Genomic DNA, 21,766 nt, shown 5'->3' with positions numbered 1-21,766 from the left:
TCTATAATAAATATGATGTGGAACAGTCAACCTGCTGCGTATTGGTCATCAAGTGATTTCGACATATCTTCCGATGAGGGAGAATACGAGGAACGTGACAAACGCTGTGTTTCTGCTTGCTGATGGAAAGTCAAAAAACCTATGAGTAGACCAGCCTATGTATTGAATACATGAACATGTATTGTGATGAGAATTGGATCCTGTACACTATGTGCTTACTTTCCATTTTCTTTTTTGAACATGAATGATATTTGATTTGATGTGTATGAAATTGTTTGGTGAATTATGCATAAAAGGAGAGTATTTGCCCATAATTTTGCACATTTGAATTGTTGTATGTCCAATTGTGATCATCGACTGCAAATAAAATGTATTGATCAACTGGGATTTATTTTAAGACAGGGTTACTTTCTGTTTTGTCAGGTTAGACTCGAGAGAAATGTTTGTGTTCATCTTTTTTTCATCAAAAGAGCATCCGTTGTGTTCTTTTGATGAATGTGTTTATCAAATGCATTTACTGTTTTGCAAAAGGCCACAAAGTTCTGTCTTGAGTACACTGTTTTGAAAAATGATAGCATTAAAAAAAAAATTATGTGTACCCGATTGAGAAAAACTGTAAGATAACAGCCAATTAGCATTAAGATATCCAGATAAGATTGACCATGGATTACCATCATGAATACACCCAGTAATATTCACACCTTCAGCAATGACTCACTTTCTAGGAGGTTAAAATAGTGAGATGTGTGAGGTAATCCGCTACAAGGCAATTCTGAAAATAGTGTAATATTATGACAGCATGTATGCCTTCGAGGAAAGTATTTAGACCCATTGACTTTTACCACATTTTGTTAGGTTACAGCTTTATTCTAAAATGGATTAAATAGTTGTTTTTTTATCCTCGTCAATATACACACAATAACCCATAATGACAAAACATAAACAGGTTTTTATATATTTTAGCAAATTTATTTTAAAAAATCATAAAAGAAATATCACATTTACATAAGTATTCAGACTCTTTACTCAGTACTTTGTTGAAGCACCTTTGCCAGCAATTACAGCCTCGAGTCCTCTTGGTGCTATAAGCTTGGCACAACTGTATTTGGGGAGTTTCTCCCATTCTTCTCTGCAGATCCTCTCAAGCTCTGTCAGGTTGGATGGGGAATGTCACTGCACAGCTATTTTCAGGTCTCTCCAGAGATGTTCAATCTGGTTCATGTCTGGGCTCTGGCTGGGCCAAAGACATTCAGAGACTTTCCCGAATTCATTCCTGCGTTGTCTTGGCTGTGTGCTTAGGGTCGTTATTCTGTTGGGAGGTGAACCTTGGCCCTAGTCTGAGGTCCTGAGCGCTCTGGAGCAGATTATCATAAAGGATGTCTCTGTACTTTGCTCTGTTCATCTTTCCATTGATCCTGACTAGTCTCCCAGTCCCTGCCGCTGAAAAACATCCCCACAGCATGATGCTGCCACCACCATGCTTCACTGTGGGGATGGTGCCACGTTTCTTCCAGACGTGATGCTTGGCATTAAGGCCAAGGAGTTCAATCTTGTTTTTATCAGTCAGAGAATCTTGTTTCTCATGGTCTGAGAGTCTTTAGGGGCCTTTTGGCAAACGGCCTGGTATTTTCTTTTTTCTGTGGAGTGGCTTCCGTCTGGCCACTACCATAAAGGCCTGATTGGTGGAGTGCTGCAGAGATGGTTGTCCTTCTGGAAGTTTCTCCCATCTAACAGAGGAACTCTGGAGCTCTTTCAGAGTAACCATCACCATTGGTCACCTACCTGACCAAGGCCCTTCTCCCCCGATTGCTCAGCTTCCAAGCTCTAGGAAGAGTCTTGGTGGTTCCAAACTTCTTCCATTTAAGAATGATGCAGGCCACTGCGTTCTTTGGGACCTTCAATGCTGCAGACATTTTTGGGGACCCTTCCCCAGATCTGTGCCTCGACACAATCCTGTCTCGGAGCTCTACGGGCAATTTCTTCGACCTCATGGCTTGGTTTTTGCTCTGTGATGCACTGTCAACTGTGGGACCTTACATAGACAGGTGGGTGCCTTTCCAAATCATGTCCAATCAATTGAATTCACCCCAAGTGGACTCCAATCAAGTTTTAGAAACATCTCAAGGATGATCAATGGAAACAGGATGCACCTTAGCTCAATTGCAAGTCTCATAGCAAAGAGTCTGAATACTTATGTAAATAAGGTATTTCTGTTTTCTGTTTTTAACAAATTTGCCAAAATTTCTAAAAACCTGTTTTCACTTTGTCATTATGGGGAGTTGTGTGTAGATTGATGAGAAAATCTACATATTTGATCAATTTTAGAATAAGGCTGTAGCGTAACAAAATGCTGGAAAAGTCAAGGGGTCTGAATACTTTCCGAATGCACTGTATGTATGATGCATATGTATGAAAATACCCTAAATAAAAGGTGACATTCTGTATTGTCGCTTCATACAAACATTTTATCTTACATCCCGAACGCTGGAGTGTAGAGCCGTATTTAAAATATGTAGCTTCACTGTCCACATAAATATGGAGGAGGGTGTATACATGTCTCAATTAACACACTTTGTACTGCAGTTACTACTAAATAGGGGGCATTTCATTTTAACTGAATGCTGAGCAGCACTGAATAAGACTGAACAGAACAGCTCCTCCATTCATCCTGTGGCTGTGCTGTTCATTTAGTCTTTCTATGGACTTCATCTTGGCCCCAGAGTACTTTACTGTTCCAGGATCACCACTCACATTACATCAACTGTTCTGCTTGTATACGTATTCTAGGGAAGGTCACTAGTGACTTCCTGAATAATGGCAACTCAGATGAATAATGACAACCCATATCTGTTGTTTGCTATCCTGCAAAAGGAATACGCATACTCCGCTTTTGCATAAGGTATTAAAGAGAACAGGACACATTTACATTGCTATCTAGCCTTCAAGTTTCCATTGTGTTCAGTTTTGAGTGTCGTTTCTCAACCTTAGGTACTCTTTTCAGAACTCTGCACAGCTCCCTGCAACATTATGATTCATTTTGGTATTCTGTTTCATCTCTGGTTTAGGTGTATGGGTTTCACAACCACGGACAGCTCTCCAAGTCCGTCAGAACACAGAAGACTTTATTAGCTGGCATTACCATTTCACCGCTTACAATATATTACAACACAAGCTTTAGGTAAGATGTTTACCTGAAAAAACACTTGGAATCTTGGATAAAAAACTTTTCACAGTGCGGATAGGAATTCCATTCTTCTCATCCTGCATGCGGGCTATTACGTCCTCCATCTGGAAGAGAGAAGACATGATGTTAGAAATGATCAGTGGAAATATAGTCAGGAGACTGGGGAAAGTGGCCGGAAAAGGCTGCTGTTGTGATTGGCCTCTGTGACACAGCTCTGGGACGTATATTTGCAGCAGACCCACTGGGCACAGACGGCAATTCAAGGTCTATTCCATGTTGGTTAAACATCACTTTGTTGAAATGACATGGAAACAACGTTGATTCAACCAGTGTGTGCCCAGTGGGAAGACACTTCTCATATCAATGTCAGTTTATGTTATTGGATTAGTGATAATTTAGTTTATCAACCCTAATAGCAAAGTGTCTGCCTAATATTTCCCCATCCTATGCGTCTTTTTAAAAACTGTACAAAACAAGATGTCACAAAAAAGACATCAGAGAAATATAAAAGGACATTGTGATGACTGAATCACACCTTCAAGCTAAAACCTAAAAGAAATGTGACATGACAACCTGGATAAAAACAGACGTGCCACAGAAAGGCAGATCTGCATCGCAACTCTCCAGGATTGGAGCATTGCTCTGCGCTATGGCTCAGCTGCCCTGGCGGAAGGCCCTATTTCCAGAAACAGACAGGACAGAGTGAAGTGAAGCGTGGTCCGGATTCATCAGCCTTCACAGATGGATGCCAAAAGATATCCCAAAGTAGCCCTCTGGCATAAATAAATACAATGTAACAATGTGACACGCACACACACACACACATATACACACACACATATACACACACACATATACACACACACAGACACAAGGCAATGCCTGCTGTTCTATTTCTACTCTATAGACTTCAATGTACTTCCCATATACTGTATCATATTGGATAACTCATTGGTAACCCTTAAGGTTTGTTGGTTAGTGTTGGTTACAAAAGCTAATTTTCAACCCTCGCTGATTGCATTTAGTTAATTTGACTTGCTGCCCTGTAACTCATCAACTTTCCCCCTCAGTCTGTACAGTATCTTGACAACTACACTGCGTAAAGATTTACTTTTGGCAGCTGTCCTCTGGAAGAGATTTTCATAGACTGTATCTACAAAAGGAATCGCAGGACCAGGTTGTCTGATGCAAAAGTTGAGGGATATTTATTACAAATACATGGCCCTCAGACTGAAAATAACAAACACAATAAGAAGGCCTCCTTGCGGAGACACCTTCACTCATGTTCTCCCAGGCCTAGAACCCAGGGGACCTGCAGCCCCACTCCATAGCACTCTACTATAAACCATTCCCACTGGTCACAGGTACAGCTCGTCACCTGTGATGAGGGATAGAGGGAGGAGAGAGAGGGAACAAAGACAGAACAAATGATAGCACAACATAATAACATTACATCTCCTATTCATACACATACTTAAGAATAATGGATCAAGGTGTAATGATGAAAGTATGCATATATGTTACACCCTGATCTGTTTCACCTGTCTTTGTGATTGTCTCCATTTTTACATTTTAGTCATTTAGCAGACGCTCTTATCCAGAGCGACTTACAGTAGTGAATGCATACATTTCCCCAAAAAATTTTTTCCCCGTACTGGTCCCCCGTGGGAATCGAACCCACAATCCTGGCATTGCAAACACCATGCTCTACCAAGTGAGCCACACCCCCCTCCAGGTGTCCATCTTCGCCATTATCCCCTGTGTATTTATACCTGTGTTCTCTGCTTGTCTGTTGCCAGTTCGTCTTGTTTGTGAAGTCAACCAGCGTTATTTATATTCAGCTCCTGCTTTTCCCCAGTCTCTCTTTTCTTGTCCTCCTGGTTTTTGACCCCTGACTGTCCTGACCCTGTACCCGCCCGCCTGACCACTTTGCCTGCCCCTGACCCTGAGCCTGCCTGCCGTCCTGTAACTTTGCCCCACCTCTGGATTACTGACCTCTGCCTGACCTGACCCTGAGCCTGCCTGCCTTCCTGTACCTTTGCCCCTGTTGCTGTAATAAACATTGTTACATCGACACGGTCTGCACCTGGGTCTTACCTTGATTCCTGATACATATAACTGTAAAGTTATGAAATATGGATTATGATACTGATTTATCTACTGACCAATAGAATAAAGGGTAAACACATAACAATAAATTTTCATACCTCCACTCTGTCATACTCAGTCCTCCTTCTAGATATAGATGGCAGGCACCCCCTGAAGGCCTCCCTTCATAGCAACATTACCATAATGCTATTCTTACAGTGGTCATTTGCAAAATTGCTGTGGCTGAGTACCTGAAACTGCTATGTTAGTCTCAGTTACCATTACCTAAGCACTGGATCTTTGTACAATAGTCTAAAATAGAGGTACTTACTGAGAAATGGTGTTCAATCATCAGATATGTCCATTGGCGGTCAGTGCAGTTTAAGATGAGGGAGGACGGCCTTATTTCTATTACAGCATATTGGATGACTCTCATTCATATTCCATTCACCCAGTTCAATGTAACAACGATAGGTTTAGGCTACTACATGATATTCTAATTTTCCCTGTACCCATCATGAGGTTGCTACAACCTAGCCTATTAATGAAAGTTTACAACACAGGTGCACACAGGTCGAGAGACAAATTTGAGGTGACCGCCTTGCACACTCTTGCCTGCAACTAGCTGATATAGGGTGTAATCATTAGTCCAACAGTTGCAAACAAGAGTTTCTATTGGACAAATGTATACCCGTTTTGTTCCATTTGCTTCCGTTTAAGAAACGATTTTCAACAGAATCGGCGGAATGAATACACCCCTGATCATGCATAGACAGAGTTCACTCTCATAGCAGCCACGTTGTATTCCTTCTCTTCCCTTCGCTTGTGGACTTCAATGCACAACACCTCAGCTGTATGTGACCAGGCAAAAAAACTTTACAAGGCAAACCAGTACAAACAGCCTACATCGTTGTCACCATATTAGCTAAAGTAACGTCATAGTCAGCATAGCTAATGGAACTAACGCTTTAGTAAACCCACTACAATCATCCAGTAATGTTACAGTGTACCGTCAGTAAGCAGTCACACCAGCGGGCCCCGGTGGCAATAAATTAGTAATACCAAAAGCTAACCTTGACTTGGAAGAGTTCCAGTGTTGTGTTGGATAGTCATAGCCAGCTAGCTAACATAGCACCCCCTTTGTTTGAGCAGGGTGTTACAGTAGGATAAACTAGCTAGCTGCACTTTTTAAATGTTTTACCATTGTAATTTTTTATGAAATTCACCGAGGAAGACTGTCCTACCCTTCCTCCTCTGAGGAGAGTCCACTGAAGGCGTTGATTTCATTTTAAGTCACAATGGACTGTTCTGTTGTCCTAAGTATTTGATGACAATAACACATAATTGCAATTGCTGGACACAGTAGCACAGCAACCTAGGATGTACCAAAGTCTCAACTGAAATAGAAAATGGAACAGAGTAGAACAGACCCCTCTGTAATCAATAATAATAAATACAACTGCATCAAATATAGATATGTAGACACACAAGGCCATATTAAAATTAATTCACCAGGGCAACCAAGACATGCACGTCACAATTATTTTGAGAAAATGGAGAATCTTACAAAAAGAGCTTGCTTATTTCAAGTACCCTGAAGCCAAAACCTATTGAGTAATTGGCTTGTAATGGACTGAAAGAACACAGGTATAGAGTATAAAGAGTATGGGGTTACAGAGATGTCTATCTAACATGTATGTCCTCCCTCCTCAACGGGTGCAACTGCTGCCAGACAGACAGAGGATCGAACGGCGTGCTGAACAGCTCTCATCAGATCATTCTGAGCAAGTCTCTAACAAAGCTCTGTCACTATGACAACAGAGATCCTTAGGTAAAAGACAGCTGCTACCAGTATTCACAATGCCAATAGATTATCCATACAGTAATTAATGACAGCAGGCACATTGAGAAATGAAACTTCCTGACACCTTTTTAGAACTTAGTTACATGATTCACTGAGCTAATCGGCAGGATAACAGAGTAATGATCGATACTTCACACTGTCTCTCCCTCCCACCGAAATGTTTTTCCTGAGTACATATCATGAAGAAGAACAGTGTTTCTCTCTTGTACTGAATGCCTAGAACTACATCTTGCTGCCTTTCTACAGCGAATTGCCTGTTTTCTGAACACAAGTATGTAAATATGAAATGACTAACAAAAGCTCCAAATATAATAAGCGCTACCACTACAGATGAAGAATCTTAATTTGATCACTCTTTTGTTGCTTAGAAATGCAAACGTGTTGTATTTGAGCTTAAAAAAGTATTCTAAAGTTTGTAATTTCCACTTTGAAATTTCAGACTTGATTTGCCATAACAAAAAATGTATCAACCCCTACAAAAATGCAACTTAATTATAATCCACATAATAATTTACATTTCCTGTTGTTACAGGATCATTTTCCTGTTGCAGCAAACTGGCTCAAATAAAGATCCTACATCTGTAGCAAACTGGCTCAAATAAAGATCCTACATCTGTAGTGTATAATGTGTCTCAGAATTTTCAGGGTGCGCCAATGAGCATTTGAGACAAAAGAACAAACATTCACTTTTTAATGAAGCACTAGACTTTTTAAATCTGCTTCATTCATCTACTCACTTGAACTGCTCACTACCAGGAAAAGAGAGAGAAAGGAAAGAGTGGGTTTCTTTTACAGCATCACCAGCATGGAAGTGGGACAATCATCCATCACGGAGGAGAATAACGGAGGAGCTTTTCATTTCCTTACAGTGGGCCTGCTGCTCCTGTAGGGCTTTACAGAAGCTTAATGACTTGCCCATTTAACGACGGTGGCCTATTGTGGCAGGTTTGTGTTATCTTGTAAACATTTGCGTTTTATACTGCAGCACCATGATTGCAGATTGTGAATGAAAGCTGTGCATTAGGATTCTGTGTATTATGGGGCTTTAAGAACTGCTTATCCTGAGGGGAATGGAATTATCCAGCTAGTTTTATCTGAGGAGGACACAAGTGTAGATTTGTACACAGTTATAGTTACCCTACACACTTCTATCACAGTGTTCTAGAAAGGCAACACTGTTGCGTGTCACACATATAGTACAATAAATACACCACACATTATGGAGCATACAGGCAGATTTAATGCAGATTTGAGTGAGAGTTGGTCATGGACACTTCCTCTTCCCGTTCCATTTTAAAATCATCCACTTCACTTAGAAACAGAGAATTGCTCACAGTCCTCGGGGCATGATTTGTGACGTTTTGAGTTAAAACACAGTTATGTCGACAAGCAAATAAGAAACATAGTGTTGAACAGTGTGATGCGTTTCCATAATATGGACTCAATCCAAAAACACAATGTTCTCATCATGCCTTAGGCAAAAACAGAACATAGGCTTGTTTGAGATCCTCATTCAAATGTACATGCCATATATGAACAGATCTAGAGAATAGAGTCAAATATGAATAGATGAAATCTCTGACTTGGTGGCTATATCAGCTAAATCCATCCAAGACTGTGCCCTTGTTAATAAAAACATGTACATTCAAGCTCATATAGTGTATATTATATGGAGAAATAAATGATTAATTTACTAGCCAATGTTATAGAGGTGTGCTGACCTAAGATATTAAAATGGTCTTTATTCATAAGATACCTTTCTAGCTTCAATCCCCCATGTTTTAGTAACCATTTTCGCCTCATTTCAACAGGATAATTAACTTGCAAACATATCAGGCTTAAAACTAATCCTTCTCGCAGAGAACCGTCAAACATAGTGATATGAGCTTACTGTTTGAGAGAGAGGTATCGTCAAAAAAAAACAAATGATAAATTATTGAAAAATAGAAAACCAATCAACTACTTTGATCATCATATTTGCATACCCTGCATGTGTCACAATAATATTCTGTATGTCTATCAATGGACCGATGAGCTTCATTCAGCATATTCCATAATGTCACTCAGTGTCCAACTTTTCAAAATATGAAGTCAATAGAAATATACGACATGTCATAATGTCCCAATGCTATAACGGACATCTTCAGATTTAATATCAATTACATTTCACACATGAAGCTGTCATCATAAAATGTCCGTTATATTCACTGTGCATTGCCATAGCCTACTGTTTCATCATCTAAACTGGGTATTCTGAGTGAAGTATCTGGTTACACAGATATTGATATTGCTCTGCCTCTGCCTCTGCAGCTAATAAAGATAAAAAAAGCAATGATGCCAAGTGCCAAAAATACACTACTGCCTCTCCAAGAAACCCTCCCCCACCCCCCAATCCCCCTCCCACCCCCCGATCCCCCTCCCCCCATAAACTGGCACAGTGGAATATTACCACACGGCAGACAGACATTCAAATGGCGATTACCTTCAGGACAGGAGGGAGAAGTTATTGACCTCCTAGAGACAAGGTTAGTGCAAGAATGACGTGAATTTTAAGTACCACTCTCTGTCTACGTCTCTTTGTTACTAAGGCAACATCGGAAGACGTAGTACTGCAACGACATCACAGTTTGCCAGTCGTTAACAGGAGACGGAGAGGGAGTGGGAGGATACTTAGGTCCTGTGAAGAAGAGCCCCTGTACCAGGAAAACTGGGAGGAGACGGGAGTTTGGTTTTGTAACTGGAACTGTAAATACAGTCATACACGACTGGCAGTATTTGGTTCTCTCTCTTCCTCCCTTTCGTAGGTACTAGTAAACCTGGAGCACAGTCATGCTGAAGAGGCTGCATTCTGGCTCACAGCAGGATGGGGCTAGAGAACATGAAGAGCAGATGCCCGAGTACAAATGGTGCCCGGATAAGAGACGCTTAGCCATGCAAATGAGAGGCTCACTTCCAGAGGCTTCTGTTTTGTCACACCAATTCAGGGAACTATCCATTTGTAGAAGAGTTATGCCACAACAGACATGAGGAAGAACAAGCAACATTCGCCCACATCAGTAAATGATATCATTATCATAACGTCGTTGTCATTTTCCCTTTGAAGACACTGTAATGGACCATAAAATGAATAGTACATTCTAACCCAGTGGGCACAGCAATTCATCTAACCCAGTGGGCACAGCAATTCAACTCTTCTTTTCTTCTTTTGTCTCTTTTTGTAACTCTCCCTCATTCGACACAGCGTTTCCCCTCTGGCCCCTAAAAAGTGCCATTTGAATTGACAACATGAACTTACACAACATCCTGAAGTGGACAGAAAATGAGCGAAAGAGCGACATGTCTGAACGTTCTACCCCAGTTCACAGTTAATAATATACAGGTGTGATTTCTAAGAGGGTTTTGATGGATAGCGTTCTCACTCTGTATTTAATTTAGATTGTGTTCCAGATGGTTGCCGACGGAGACACCAACGTTCCTATTCTGCGTCGAATAATTCTTTTGGCAGCTTTACACACAGCTCAGATGCTCATACATACCCCACAAGCCATGCCACCATGGGTTTCTTCACAGTCCCCAAGTCTAGAACAGACTCTGGGAACTGCACAGTACTACATAGAGCCATGACTACATGGAACTCAAGCGAGCAGTAAAATCCGATTTTGCACACGCACACATTGTAATGTTGTTGTATTGTAGTATTATCTATTTTATATCGTACATTTGTAATAAGAGAGTAATGATGTAATGAAGTAGTGTAGGATGTATTGTTTTATTTATGATGTGGGCTGTTGTGTTTTTGCAGCTAATAGGGATCCTAATAAATACAAATAAAATCATATACCAAGGCCTATACTACAGTCAATCACCCATCTCTTTGAATGTTCAAACCAGTGAAATTTCATCAAAGGCAAGCGTTTGGAACATGCTGCCCCCATTTCTCCTACGTGTGAGCTTTCAGGGAGAGGGAGAGAGAGAAGAGAGAGAGAGAGAGAAAGAGAGAGAGAGCGAGAGCAAGAGAGAGAGAGAGAGAGAGGATTGTGACTCCCTGGAGCTACTGTACCAGGCCCACAGGATGTGGTTGATCTAAGCTGGAGTCCAGAGGGAATAAGCCAAATGTCAGGATACCTACAGGGGAATGTTGAATTCTCTCTCCCCCCTCACCCCTCCCCAGGGAGAATCCTGCCATTCCCTATCCCTGTATTGGAAGCTGAGCTGTGAATCATGGATGTGAGGTAGGCCTGCTGCCTGGAAAAACGGCAGCATTTATCCTCGTTTGACATTTTGTCTGATTAACAGGCGAGATATTCCTGGCAGGAGTTTTATGCCAGGTCGCTTTCTCATTTCTATGCTGGTTTCTTTCCCCCCCACCATTATAATACACCTCCCTGTATTTCTGCCTGTGTGAATGGAAAGATCTCAGATAGACATGAAAACATGAAATGACCCAGGGATTCGACAGAACATCGCTCAGAGATGCACAAATACAATACAACATTCAAAATGGGTGAATATTTCCTTTAAAGGGCACTTCATTGAATATAACAGGCTTATTGGTGAATAATTTGAAGAGTTCATTTTCAAAACGCTACATCCACCAATTTTTCACATTTCTGTTTTTTCACCAGAAATGATTGCTTATGGGTGGGTACCTTCATGTGTGTGTGTAGAATATTACTGTTTTCAGATTTTTTATTAATCTATTTTAGTTGTGTGTTAAAATGTGTTTTTTTGTGTATATATATATTTATTGATTATACCCCTTTTTCTCCCCAATTTCGTGGTATCCTCAATTTGCTGATCCTCAACACTGGGGCCCTACAAGGATGTATTCTCAGCCCTCTCCTGTACTCCCTGTTCACACATGACTGCATGGCCATGCACGCTTCCAACTCAATCATCAAGTTTGCAGACGACACTACAGTGGTAGGTTTGATTACCAACAACGACGAGACAGCCTACAGGGAGGAGGTGAGGGCCCTCGGAGTGTGGTGTCAGGAAAATAACCTCTCACTCAACGTCAGCAAAACAAAGGAGATAATCGTGGACTTCAGGAAACAGCAAAGGGAACACTCCCCTATCCACATCGACGGGACAGTAGTGGAGAAGGTGGAAAGTTCTAAGTTCCTCAACGTACACATCAAGGACAAACTGAAATGGTCCACCCACACAGACAGCGTGGTGAAGAAGGTCCTCAAAAACCTCTACAGATGCAAAATCAAGAGTATCCTGTCGGGCTGTATCACTGCCTGGAACGGCAACTGCGCCGCCCTCAACTGCAGGGCTCTCTAGAAGGTAGTGCAGTCTGCACAACGCATCATCGGGGGCAAACTACCTGCCCTCTAGGACACCTACAGCACCCGATGTCACAGGAAAGCCAAAAAGATCATCAAGGACAACAACCACCCGAGCCACTGCCTGTTCACCCCGCTATCATCCAGAAGGCGAGGTCAGTACAGGTGCATCAAAGCTGGGACTGAGAGACTGAAAAGCAGCTTCTATCTCAGGGCCATCAGACTGTTAATCAGCCATCACTAACATAGAGAGGCTGCTGCCAACATACAGACCCAAATCACTGGCCACTTAAATAAATTGATTAAGTAATGGTATCACTAGTACTGTAAATAATGCCACTTTAATAATGTTTACATATCCTACATTACACATCTCATATGTATATACTGTATTTTATACCATCTATTACATCTTGCCTATGCCGCACGGCCATCGCGCATCCATATATTTATATGTACATATTCTTATTCCATCCCCTTATATTGTGTGTATACGATAGCTGTTGTGAATTTTTAGATTACTTGTTAGATATTACTGCATTGCTGGACTGGAAGCACAAGCATTTCGCTACACTCATTTCGCTACACTCGCATTAACATCTGCTAACCATGTGTATGTGACCAATAAAAATGTATTTGATTTGATGTGTTACAGTCCTGTCCCATCGCTGCAACTCCCGTATGGACTTGGGAGAGGCGAAGGTCGAGCGGTGCGTCCACTGAAACCCAACCCAGCACTGCTTCTTGACACAACGCCCGCTTAACCCGGAAGCCAGCTGCACCAATGCGTCGGAAGAAGCACCATACACCTGGCGATAGAGTCAGCGTGCATTGCGCCCGGCCCGCCACAAGAGTCGCTAGTGCGCGATGGGACAGGAACATCCCTGCCGGCCAAAACCTCCCCTAACCCGGACGACGCTGGGCCAATTGTGCGCCTCCCCATGGGTCTCCCGGTCGCGGCCGGCTGCGACAGAGCCTGGACTCGAATCAGGTTCACTAGTGGCACAGCTAGCACTGCGATGCAGTGCCTTAAACCACTGCGCCACTCGGGAGGCATATTTCCATTGTTTAGCTGGAATGAAATGTTCGTATCCTGTATATTTGACTGTGATATGTGGTTGTCTTTCCTAGCTATCTTAAGATCAATGCACTAACTGTAAATTACTAAAATGTCAAATGTAAATGTTTTACATACAGTACAGATCTCATATTACTCTATTGATTCATTTTTTAAAACATGTTTTTAAATATTCATGTCACAAATGTATCATTTGTACAGTTCTTTATGAAAAATGTAATTATGGGATATCGTGTTTTGCAAACAATTATGATTATTTGTCTCTCTCAAATGAAACCATCAAGTGATAGATTTCAAACAAATACATGTCTGTCACTGAAGCACCCGATGCCATTGTTAGATCCTGAAAAAACACACCAATCTCTTTCATAAGTTCTTTAAACAATAAAAGCTAATTTACCAACATTTCTGAAAATGGATATATAGCGTTTTGGAAATAAACTCTTAATTTCTACTTAAAATATCAAAGGGACGCAAAAGGCCCTCATTTGGTGGAACGCCCCTGATACTGCTGTGTCAGTTACTCTCCCAATAATCCATTTTGATGTTTCTAATGCTGGCTTTGCAGCCATTGATCCATTATAACTGTTTCTATTGCTAAGTCTGCCTTTACAACCACTGTTTATACCGGTATGTCCAATGCTGTCTCTGTTGTATCTGTACGTTCCCGGTTGTTCTTTCTGTTTCTATTCCTTTGCTGTCTCTAAGGTGTCTGTTGATGGGTCTATGGTTTCTAATGTTGAGTCTAGGCTCTCTGTTGTTGTTTCTGCTGTTTGGACGGCTGTCTCTCTGGCTGATAGTGGGATAGAGATCCTGGGGCAAGGCCTCTCTCTCTCGCTGTGTCTCTCAGTGGGCGGACGGTGGGCGAAATGACTAAGCCAAGGTTGGTCGTGTGCTGGAACAAATTCCACTGAGAGCGTATAACGCTGCCCACCTACTGTGGTTTCATCACTCAAACAGCCTGCTGAAAATGAATAAATAAAGTAAAAAAATAAAAGATGCATAATCATTTTCTGCAGTGTCTAACTGAGCTGGCTGAGCTGCGCTGTTTCCAATTCAGCCACAGGAGATACTGATGATAAAGAAATCAGAGAATAAAACTACATGACATGACCATGACCATGTTTATGAGGGTATTCACAAAACAAATACATACAGTTAACCCTGGCCTGTAAATGTATTTTCTGTTATTGTTACTACTGTATGCGTTCATCGATCTTGTATTCTATGAACGCGCAATCTATTCATCAAATCCAGTTTTATAATGATGTGATGTAGCAGCACGGGGCATTACGTCCATATATACCAACCACAGTGCATCCTGGGGGTTAGCATCTGCTGATTAGCTATGACACAGCGGGGGGAGTTCATCAAATTTCAACCCAGTTTAAAGATTCAGATATGGATGCATTTTAAGTTGCTGATCATGTGAAACAAGGTATTGTACCACAGCAGTACATTTTATTAAGTATGGCTCCACTCAAATTGGGGCAAGTACTCTACGTAACTACAGTCTAAATAGTCTGGGTACATATCTAGAGCTTGGGACTATAAGGTTCTACCTGCAAAAAGGTGATTCTGAGATAATTGGCTTTAACGTTCTGAACCCTCATTGATTTGAATGGTGTCAGCAATTTTTATCTTGTATTCTTTTGAACTTAACAACATGAATTGTGGTATATCAGTAGAGAACATTGAACAGAACAAGGCTAGGTCAATAACTCATTTTTGACATGAATGCAGATAGAACCTTATAGTCCCAAGTTCTCAACATGTGAAGAGTCTCATCTGTGGACAAAAAAGACAAGGAAGGAGAAGGAGGGAGGTTGTGGAGGAAAACACAGATGCATTGGGAGGGGAGGGAGAGGGGGGATGGCTTCTATTTTTAGGTCCTGATAACATGAGAGAGAGAGAGAGAGAGAGAGAGAGAGAGAGAGAGAGAGAGAGAGAGAGAAGAGCATCTCTAGCCCAGCCAAGCCCCTCCTTTGCACGTGCAACAGACGCTCGGGAACGCTCTGTCTCCCAAATACCAATGAGTTGGAAGCAGCTGGATCCTAACGGGCATTCCAGGCCACATCCCTGTCTCTGGAGCAGAGAGGGTCTGAGAGTCAGATGGGACAGACACACAGCCAATAACCTTAGACTGACAGGCAAAATAATGCTAAAATTGTATAGAGATCATAAGCGTTTTGATACACACTATTGATACATCTATACTGAACATTCACATACTTGCTAGAGGGCTTGTGATGGTCTGTTGGAGAGCAGGTTGCATCAATAACATCCTTCCAGTTATTCATTCGACACACTCATGAAAGGACAAAGGAGAAGCAAGATAGCTGAAAGAATCCAAATCAATCTACAAATGCCGTATCTTAATTAAGATCCTCAAATTAAGATCCTATATTTGTATAGAAAGGCACAAAAAATAGCTTACTGTCTCCTAATGCACTGCTTAAGAATCAACCTTGTTTTTACTCTGCAAGGTTTGCAGGCTTCCATCAGCTCCCGCTGGCACTGTACTGAGAGGATAATACATGATCTAACGGTTATCTCTGGCACAGGGGGAAATACAGATGTAGGATCTTAATTTGAGCCAGTTTGCTACAGCAGAAAAATAATTCTGCACCAACAGGAAATGAGAATTAAGTGATTATAATTAATTAACATTTTTGTAGAGGTTGATACATTTTTTGTAAGGGAAAATCAAGCCTTTTTAAACCTCAAATACACTTTGATGTTTAGAAAGTTCTCCTGCAACAGGTTGATCAAATTAAGATCCTACATCTGTATGGGCTTTGTAAAGTCTGGGGCCTGAAGCCTGTTAGCCACGTCCAACAGGAGGAAACAAAGTCGACCTGAGACACACAGGAAGCCCAGACAGAGGATAGTACATCTGATTTATATGGCATTGTACAAGGCAGCTCGGTAAGACGCGGCCCCTTGTCTCAAACTGAAGGATTGCTGACAGGGTTCTGTCTTTCCCTTCTCCTCTATCTTGGAGAACTGTTTAATTGGTTGTTCATCAGCTTGGTTGTTATTTTTAAGTGTTTATGTGGGAAACTGGGAAATCATTGCATGCACTTCTGGGCGCAGGCAAGCACACACACACACACATACACACATACTGTACACACACACACAAACCCTGACACATTCCTCACACCCTCAGTTAGCCAGAGATCTGTTGGACACCCTGTTGAAGTGTTGGAGATAATGAGTGACTGAGTGCTGGTTGTCATGGGAATGCAACCATCGGTAATCCCAGTGGAGCGTGGTGCAGGGTGAAAAAGCACAACTTTTCCAGACACTGGTATTGTCCACAGGAATGTCACTTTCCAATTAGTAGATAACCAAAGCAGGGAGACTGAAACACTCTGGGAGAAAAAGAATGACTTGCGTTTTCCTATGGCGGTTATGTCTTGAAAACATCCTGGAGCATTTCTGCAACTGTTTAACCATTCTGAATGTAGTCTCTTTCATAGCTTCAGGATCATTTCCAGGGATTTGGGCAGAGTTGCACACTACCAATTCATTTAACTAGGGAGGCTTTAATTAATTGCACCATGTTAAATTAATGAAAAGTAAGAAAAGTAATTTTGATACCAATTATAATGGTTAATTTTTAACAGAGCTGGAAGATGAACTTATCAAATGAGTACATAGACCGGAGAATGAAAATCCTAATATAAATACAAGTTTATCAAAATAGTTGGCTTTTGTAGTAGTAGTAAAGTAGTTGGCTTTTGTAATACTAGTATTGTCATCATTATCAATATCAAAATCATGGTACATATACAACAGGAAAACACACAAATACTATTACAGCAAGACATTCTATGGGTGAACAGAGACAGCGTAGAGGCACAGCGAGCCAAGATGGAGACTGGTGAGGTGAGCTAGGGCTGTGGCAGCCAAGCTGAACTAATGGCATGAAGCAGTGAGCTGGGTTGCAGGTGGAGACAACTCGATGAGCTGTGACCGCTGGTCCATGACTAATGTGACTCCATATTGAGGTCACAAATAAGCACTGAAATATGTATGGTAATTAGCAATGTAATTGTCATAGGCATGATGCAATACAGTATTTATTATAATTTGACTGTTAGTTATTACAAACCTTGTTTGGTTGGAGGACTGACTTGTTCCAAAAATACATCATCATAGAACAGAATCAAGACAATCCCCTCGAATAACAGAGTCTTGATGTGACTGCAACATAACATGCTTATTTAGAGTGTTCCAACCAAAAAAGCTGTGAATCATGGGTGAATCAACATTTCATATGGGAGGGAAAATAATTATGCTATGCAGCACCTCAATACATTCTCTCTCTCGTTCTCTCTTTCACTCTCTTTCTCTCTCTCTCTGGACTTCAAAGGAGAGAGAGAGAGGGATGGTTTGCTGGCAGGACTCCATACTGGGTTGGGGGGTAGAGAGAGAGTGAAAGAGAGAGTGGAAGAGAGAGAGAGAGAGAGAGAGGGAGAGAGAAAGGAGAGAAAGGAGAGAGAAGAGTTGAGGTGGTAGCAGACAGAGGAGAGCAAGTGAAATAAATAAAAGGAAGAACATTGCGAGAGAGAAGAAGCAGGATGGACACACCGACACATCTGAGATCTAAGGGGAAAGCAGAGAGACACAGTTAAGCCAATCCGTCAGTTTTTCTCCATGCAGTCGTTAAGAGCTGACCATCTCTGAGCTCATTAAGCTCATCAGTGGTGTGGCCAGACCCTGCTAATCTGTCATTAGATGGAGAGTTGTAATTAAATGAATCAGACAGACAGACAGACAGACAGACAGACAGACAGACAGACAGACAGACAGACAGACAGACAGACAGACAGACAGACAGACAGACAGACAGACAGACAGACAGACAGACAAGGCCTACGAGACCCTGAGTCAGCTATCCCTTTAATACCTAGACGTCCTCAGCCCCTTGTATAATACAGAAGAAAATAGAGTTTAGTTTGACTATAGTGCTAGCCAACAACGGTTAGGCTTTTCACAGGAGAGAGAGGAGAGATGGCCAAATGTGTGGACACTCCCACTGCCATACAATGCCAGCAAGGGAAGTAATCTAGATGTACAGGCGCGTATTTGGTGTATTTGGTGCGTCAGTAATATGCAACAGTCTGCCAAGGAATTATGATACATATTTGACCAATACTTTCATAATCTACTGATAGTGGTCTGTAATGTCCTACTTTTGGAGTAACATTTGGCATAGACTATAAAGACAAACTCGAGCTGTTCCATTTTCATAGACAGCAGGAGTTATAATTTCTGGGATTGATGTCATACAGACATAGCATCTTCATTTGAGCCAGTTTGCTACAGCATAAAAATAATCCTGCAGCAACAGGATATGTGAACTATTATGTGGATCATAATTAATGGACATTTTTGTAAGGGTTGATACATTTTTCATAAGGGAAAATCAAGTCTGAAATTTCAAAGTGGAAATTACAAACTTCTGAAGCCTTTTTAAACCTCAAATACACTTTGATGTTTAGAAAGTTCTCCAGCAACAGGATGATCAAATTAAGATCCTACATCTGTATAGGCTTTGTAAAGTCTGGGGCCTCTGTATAGGCTTAACAAGAGGATGGAGACGCCTGTCAGACACGTCCAACAGGAAGACACAGAGTCGACCTGAGACACACAGGAAGGCCAGACATTGCAGGAAAGTTCTCTTGCAACAGGGTGATCAAATTAATATCCTACATCTGTATGAGTCCTTGCCTTATATGCAATAGTGGAAAAACACCAAGACCGAAATGCCTACGCAATCCAGCAATCCAACATCAAACTCACTATTTCCTTGTGAAATATATTTTCATCCCTTTTGAACTAGAGGTTGTATGTTTTCATATACACCCACATGAAAACATCCTACAGTTTACTATAAAATACTACAGTACTTACTTAATAATTCATACTGTTGAATACTATACTACACACTGTAGTATACCTCGATCATGTGTAGTACTTACTATAGAATGGTGTAGTATACTGTAAAATACTATAATGAATACTACAGTATACTAAAAACCGCAAAAACACTACAGTATACAGTAGACCACATATTGTGTTCCCTACAGGTTATAGAAAAGAGCAGAAGCTCTGAAATATCCGTTCAGACCTCAGTCCTATCTACCTACACGTTATAGAAAATGTGCTCTTTTAGTATTTGTCCAGTAGGTTTCCTCAAGGCCAAAGCCTCCACTGCTATGTCAAAGATAATAAAACAAAAACGCTGTAGTAAATACTACAGTAATGTCCGCAAAAACACTACAGTAATTACTATAGTACAGTTGAAGTTTACATACACCTTAACCAAATACATTTAAACTCAGTTTTTCACAATTCCTGATATTTAATCCTAGTAAACATTCCCTGTCTTAGGTCAGTTAGGATCACCACTATATTTTAAGAATGTGTAATGTCAGAATAATAGTAGAGAGAATGATTTATTTCAGCTTTTATTTCTTTCATCACATTCCCAGTGGGTCAGTGGGTCAGAAGTTTACATACACTCAATTAGTATTTGATAGCATTGCCTTTAACTTGGGTCAAAAGTTTCGTATAGCCTTTCACAAGCTTCCCACAATAAGTTGGGTGCATTTTGGCCCATTCCTCCTGAAAGAGCTGGTGTAACTGAGTCAGGTTTGTAGGCCTCCATGCTCGCACATGCTTTTTCAGTTCTATAGGATTCAGGTCAGGGTTTTGTGATGGCCACTCCAATATCTTGACTTTGTTGTCCTTAAGCAATTTTGCCACAACTTTGGAAGTATGCTTGGGGTCATTGTCCATTTGGAAGACCCATTTGCGACCAAGCTTTAACTTCCTGACTGATGTCTTGAGATGTTGATTCAATATTTCCACATAATTTTCCTCCCTCATGATGCCATCTATTTTGTGAAGTGCACCAGTCCCTCCTGCAGCAAAGCACCCCCACAACATGATGCTGCCACCCCCGAGCTTCACGGTTGGGATGGTGTTCTTCGGCTTGCAAGCCACCCCCTTTTTCCTCCAAACACAACGATGGTCATTATGGCCAAACAGTTAGATTTTTGTTTTATCAGACCAGAGGACATTTCTCCAAATAGTACGATCTTTGTCCCCATGTGCAGTTGCAAACCTGGCTTTGGCTTTTTTATGGCGGTTTCGGAGCATTCCTCCTTTCTGAGGGCCTTTCAGGTTATGTCAATATAGGACTCGTTTTACTGTGGATATAGATAATTTTATAGCTGTTTCCTCCAGCAGCTTCACAAGGTCCTTTGCTGTTGTTCTGGGATTGATTTGCACTTTTCGCACCAAAGTACGCTCATCTCTAGGAGACAGAACGCGTCTCCATCCTCAGCGGTAGGATGGCTGCGTGGTCCCATGGTGTTTATACTTGCGTACTATTGTTTGTACAGATGAACGTGGTACCTTCAGGTGTTTGGAAATTGCTCCCAAGGATGAACCAGACTTGTGGAGGTCATACATTTTTTTCTGAGGTCTTGGCTGATTTCTTTTGATTTTCCCATGATGTCAAGCAAAGAGGCACTGAGTTTGAAGGTAGGCCTTGAAATACATCCACAGGAACACCTCCAGTTGACTCAAATGATGTCAATTAGCCTATCAGAAGCTTCTAAAGCCATGACATCATTTTCTGGAATTTTCCAAGCTGTTTAAAAAGGCACAGTCAACTTAGTGTATGTAAACTTCTGACCCACTGGAATTGTGATACAGTGAATTATAAGTGAAATAATCTGTCTGTAAATAATTGTTGGAAAAATTACTTGTGTCATGCACAAAGTAGATGTCCTACCCGACTTGCCAAAACTATAGTTTGTTAACAAGACATTTGTGGAGTGGTTGAAAAACGAGTTTTAATGACTCCAACCTAAGTGTATGTAAACTTCCGATTTCAACTGTATATACTAGTGTTTTTTTACCACAGTATTTATACTATAGTAAACTATAAATAATACAGTATAGTACAGTCATGTCCGCAACACCACAGTTAATAGTACAGTATTCACTGAAGTGTTTTGCGGACTTTAGTCCGCAAAAACAGTACATTGATTACAACAGTTAAGTCCGCAAAAACAATACAGTGAATACTATAGTATTTAACCATAGTATACTATAGCATTTTTTCATGTGGGCAGTAGTCATTTCCGCTGGCCTACATAGCACACAAAGGGCTTCACACAAAGATTCCTCGGATCTGCCAATTAATGAGCCTCTCACTGAATGAATTTGAATGCTGC

General features: G+C 41.2%; 1 protein-coding gene and 1 non-coding gene across 6 annotated transcripts in view; one reads left to right on the top strand and one right to left on the bottom strand.

Moving 5' to 3' along the window:
* Positions 1 to 21,766, bottom strand: part of LOC115193685 (regulator of G-protein signaling 7) — a 50,799-nt gene that overhangs the window by 19,239 nt on the left and 9,794 nt on the right. For 3 of the 5 annotated variants that reach the window (XM_029752591.1, XM_029752587.1, XM_029752589.1), the window contains one exon: positions 3,192 to 3,288. In XM_029752591.1, the coding sequence (XP_029608451.1) occupies positions 3,192 to 3,288 (97 nt within the window). Of the gene's footprint in view, positions 1 to 3,191; positions 3,289 to 3,757; positions 4,563 to 15,942; positions 16,068 to 21,766 lie in introns of those variants that run through there. The other 2 variants (XM_029752588.1, XM_029752590.1) reach the window with 2 other exon arrangements.
* LOC115195025 (U7 small nuclear RNA) lies at positions 19,673 to 19,729 on the top strand. The gene has a single exon (XR_003878566.1). It is a non-coding gene; the product is annotated as a U7 small nuclear RNA (small nuclear RNA).

Source organism: Salmo trutta, chromosome 5 (assembly GCF_901001165.1).
Source record: "Salmo trutta chromosome 5, fSalTru1.1, whole genome shotgun sequence".
Classification (NCBI taxonomy): Eukaryota; Metazoa; Chordata; class Actinopteri; order Salmoniformes; family Salmonidae; genus Salmo; species Salmo trutta.
This window is presented reverse-complemented; position numbering and strand designations above follow the sequence as displayed.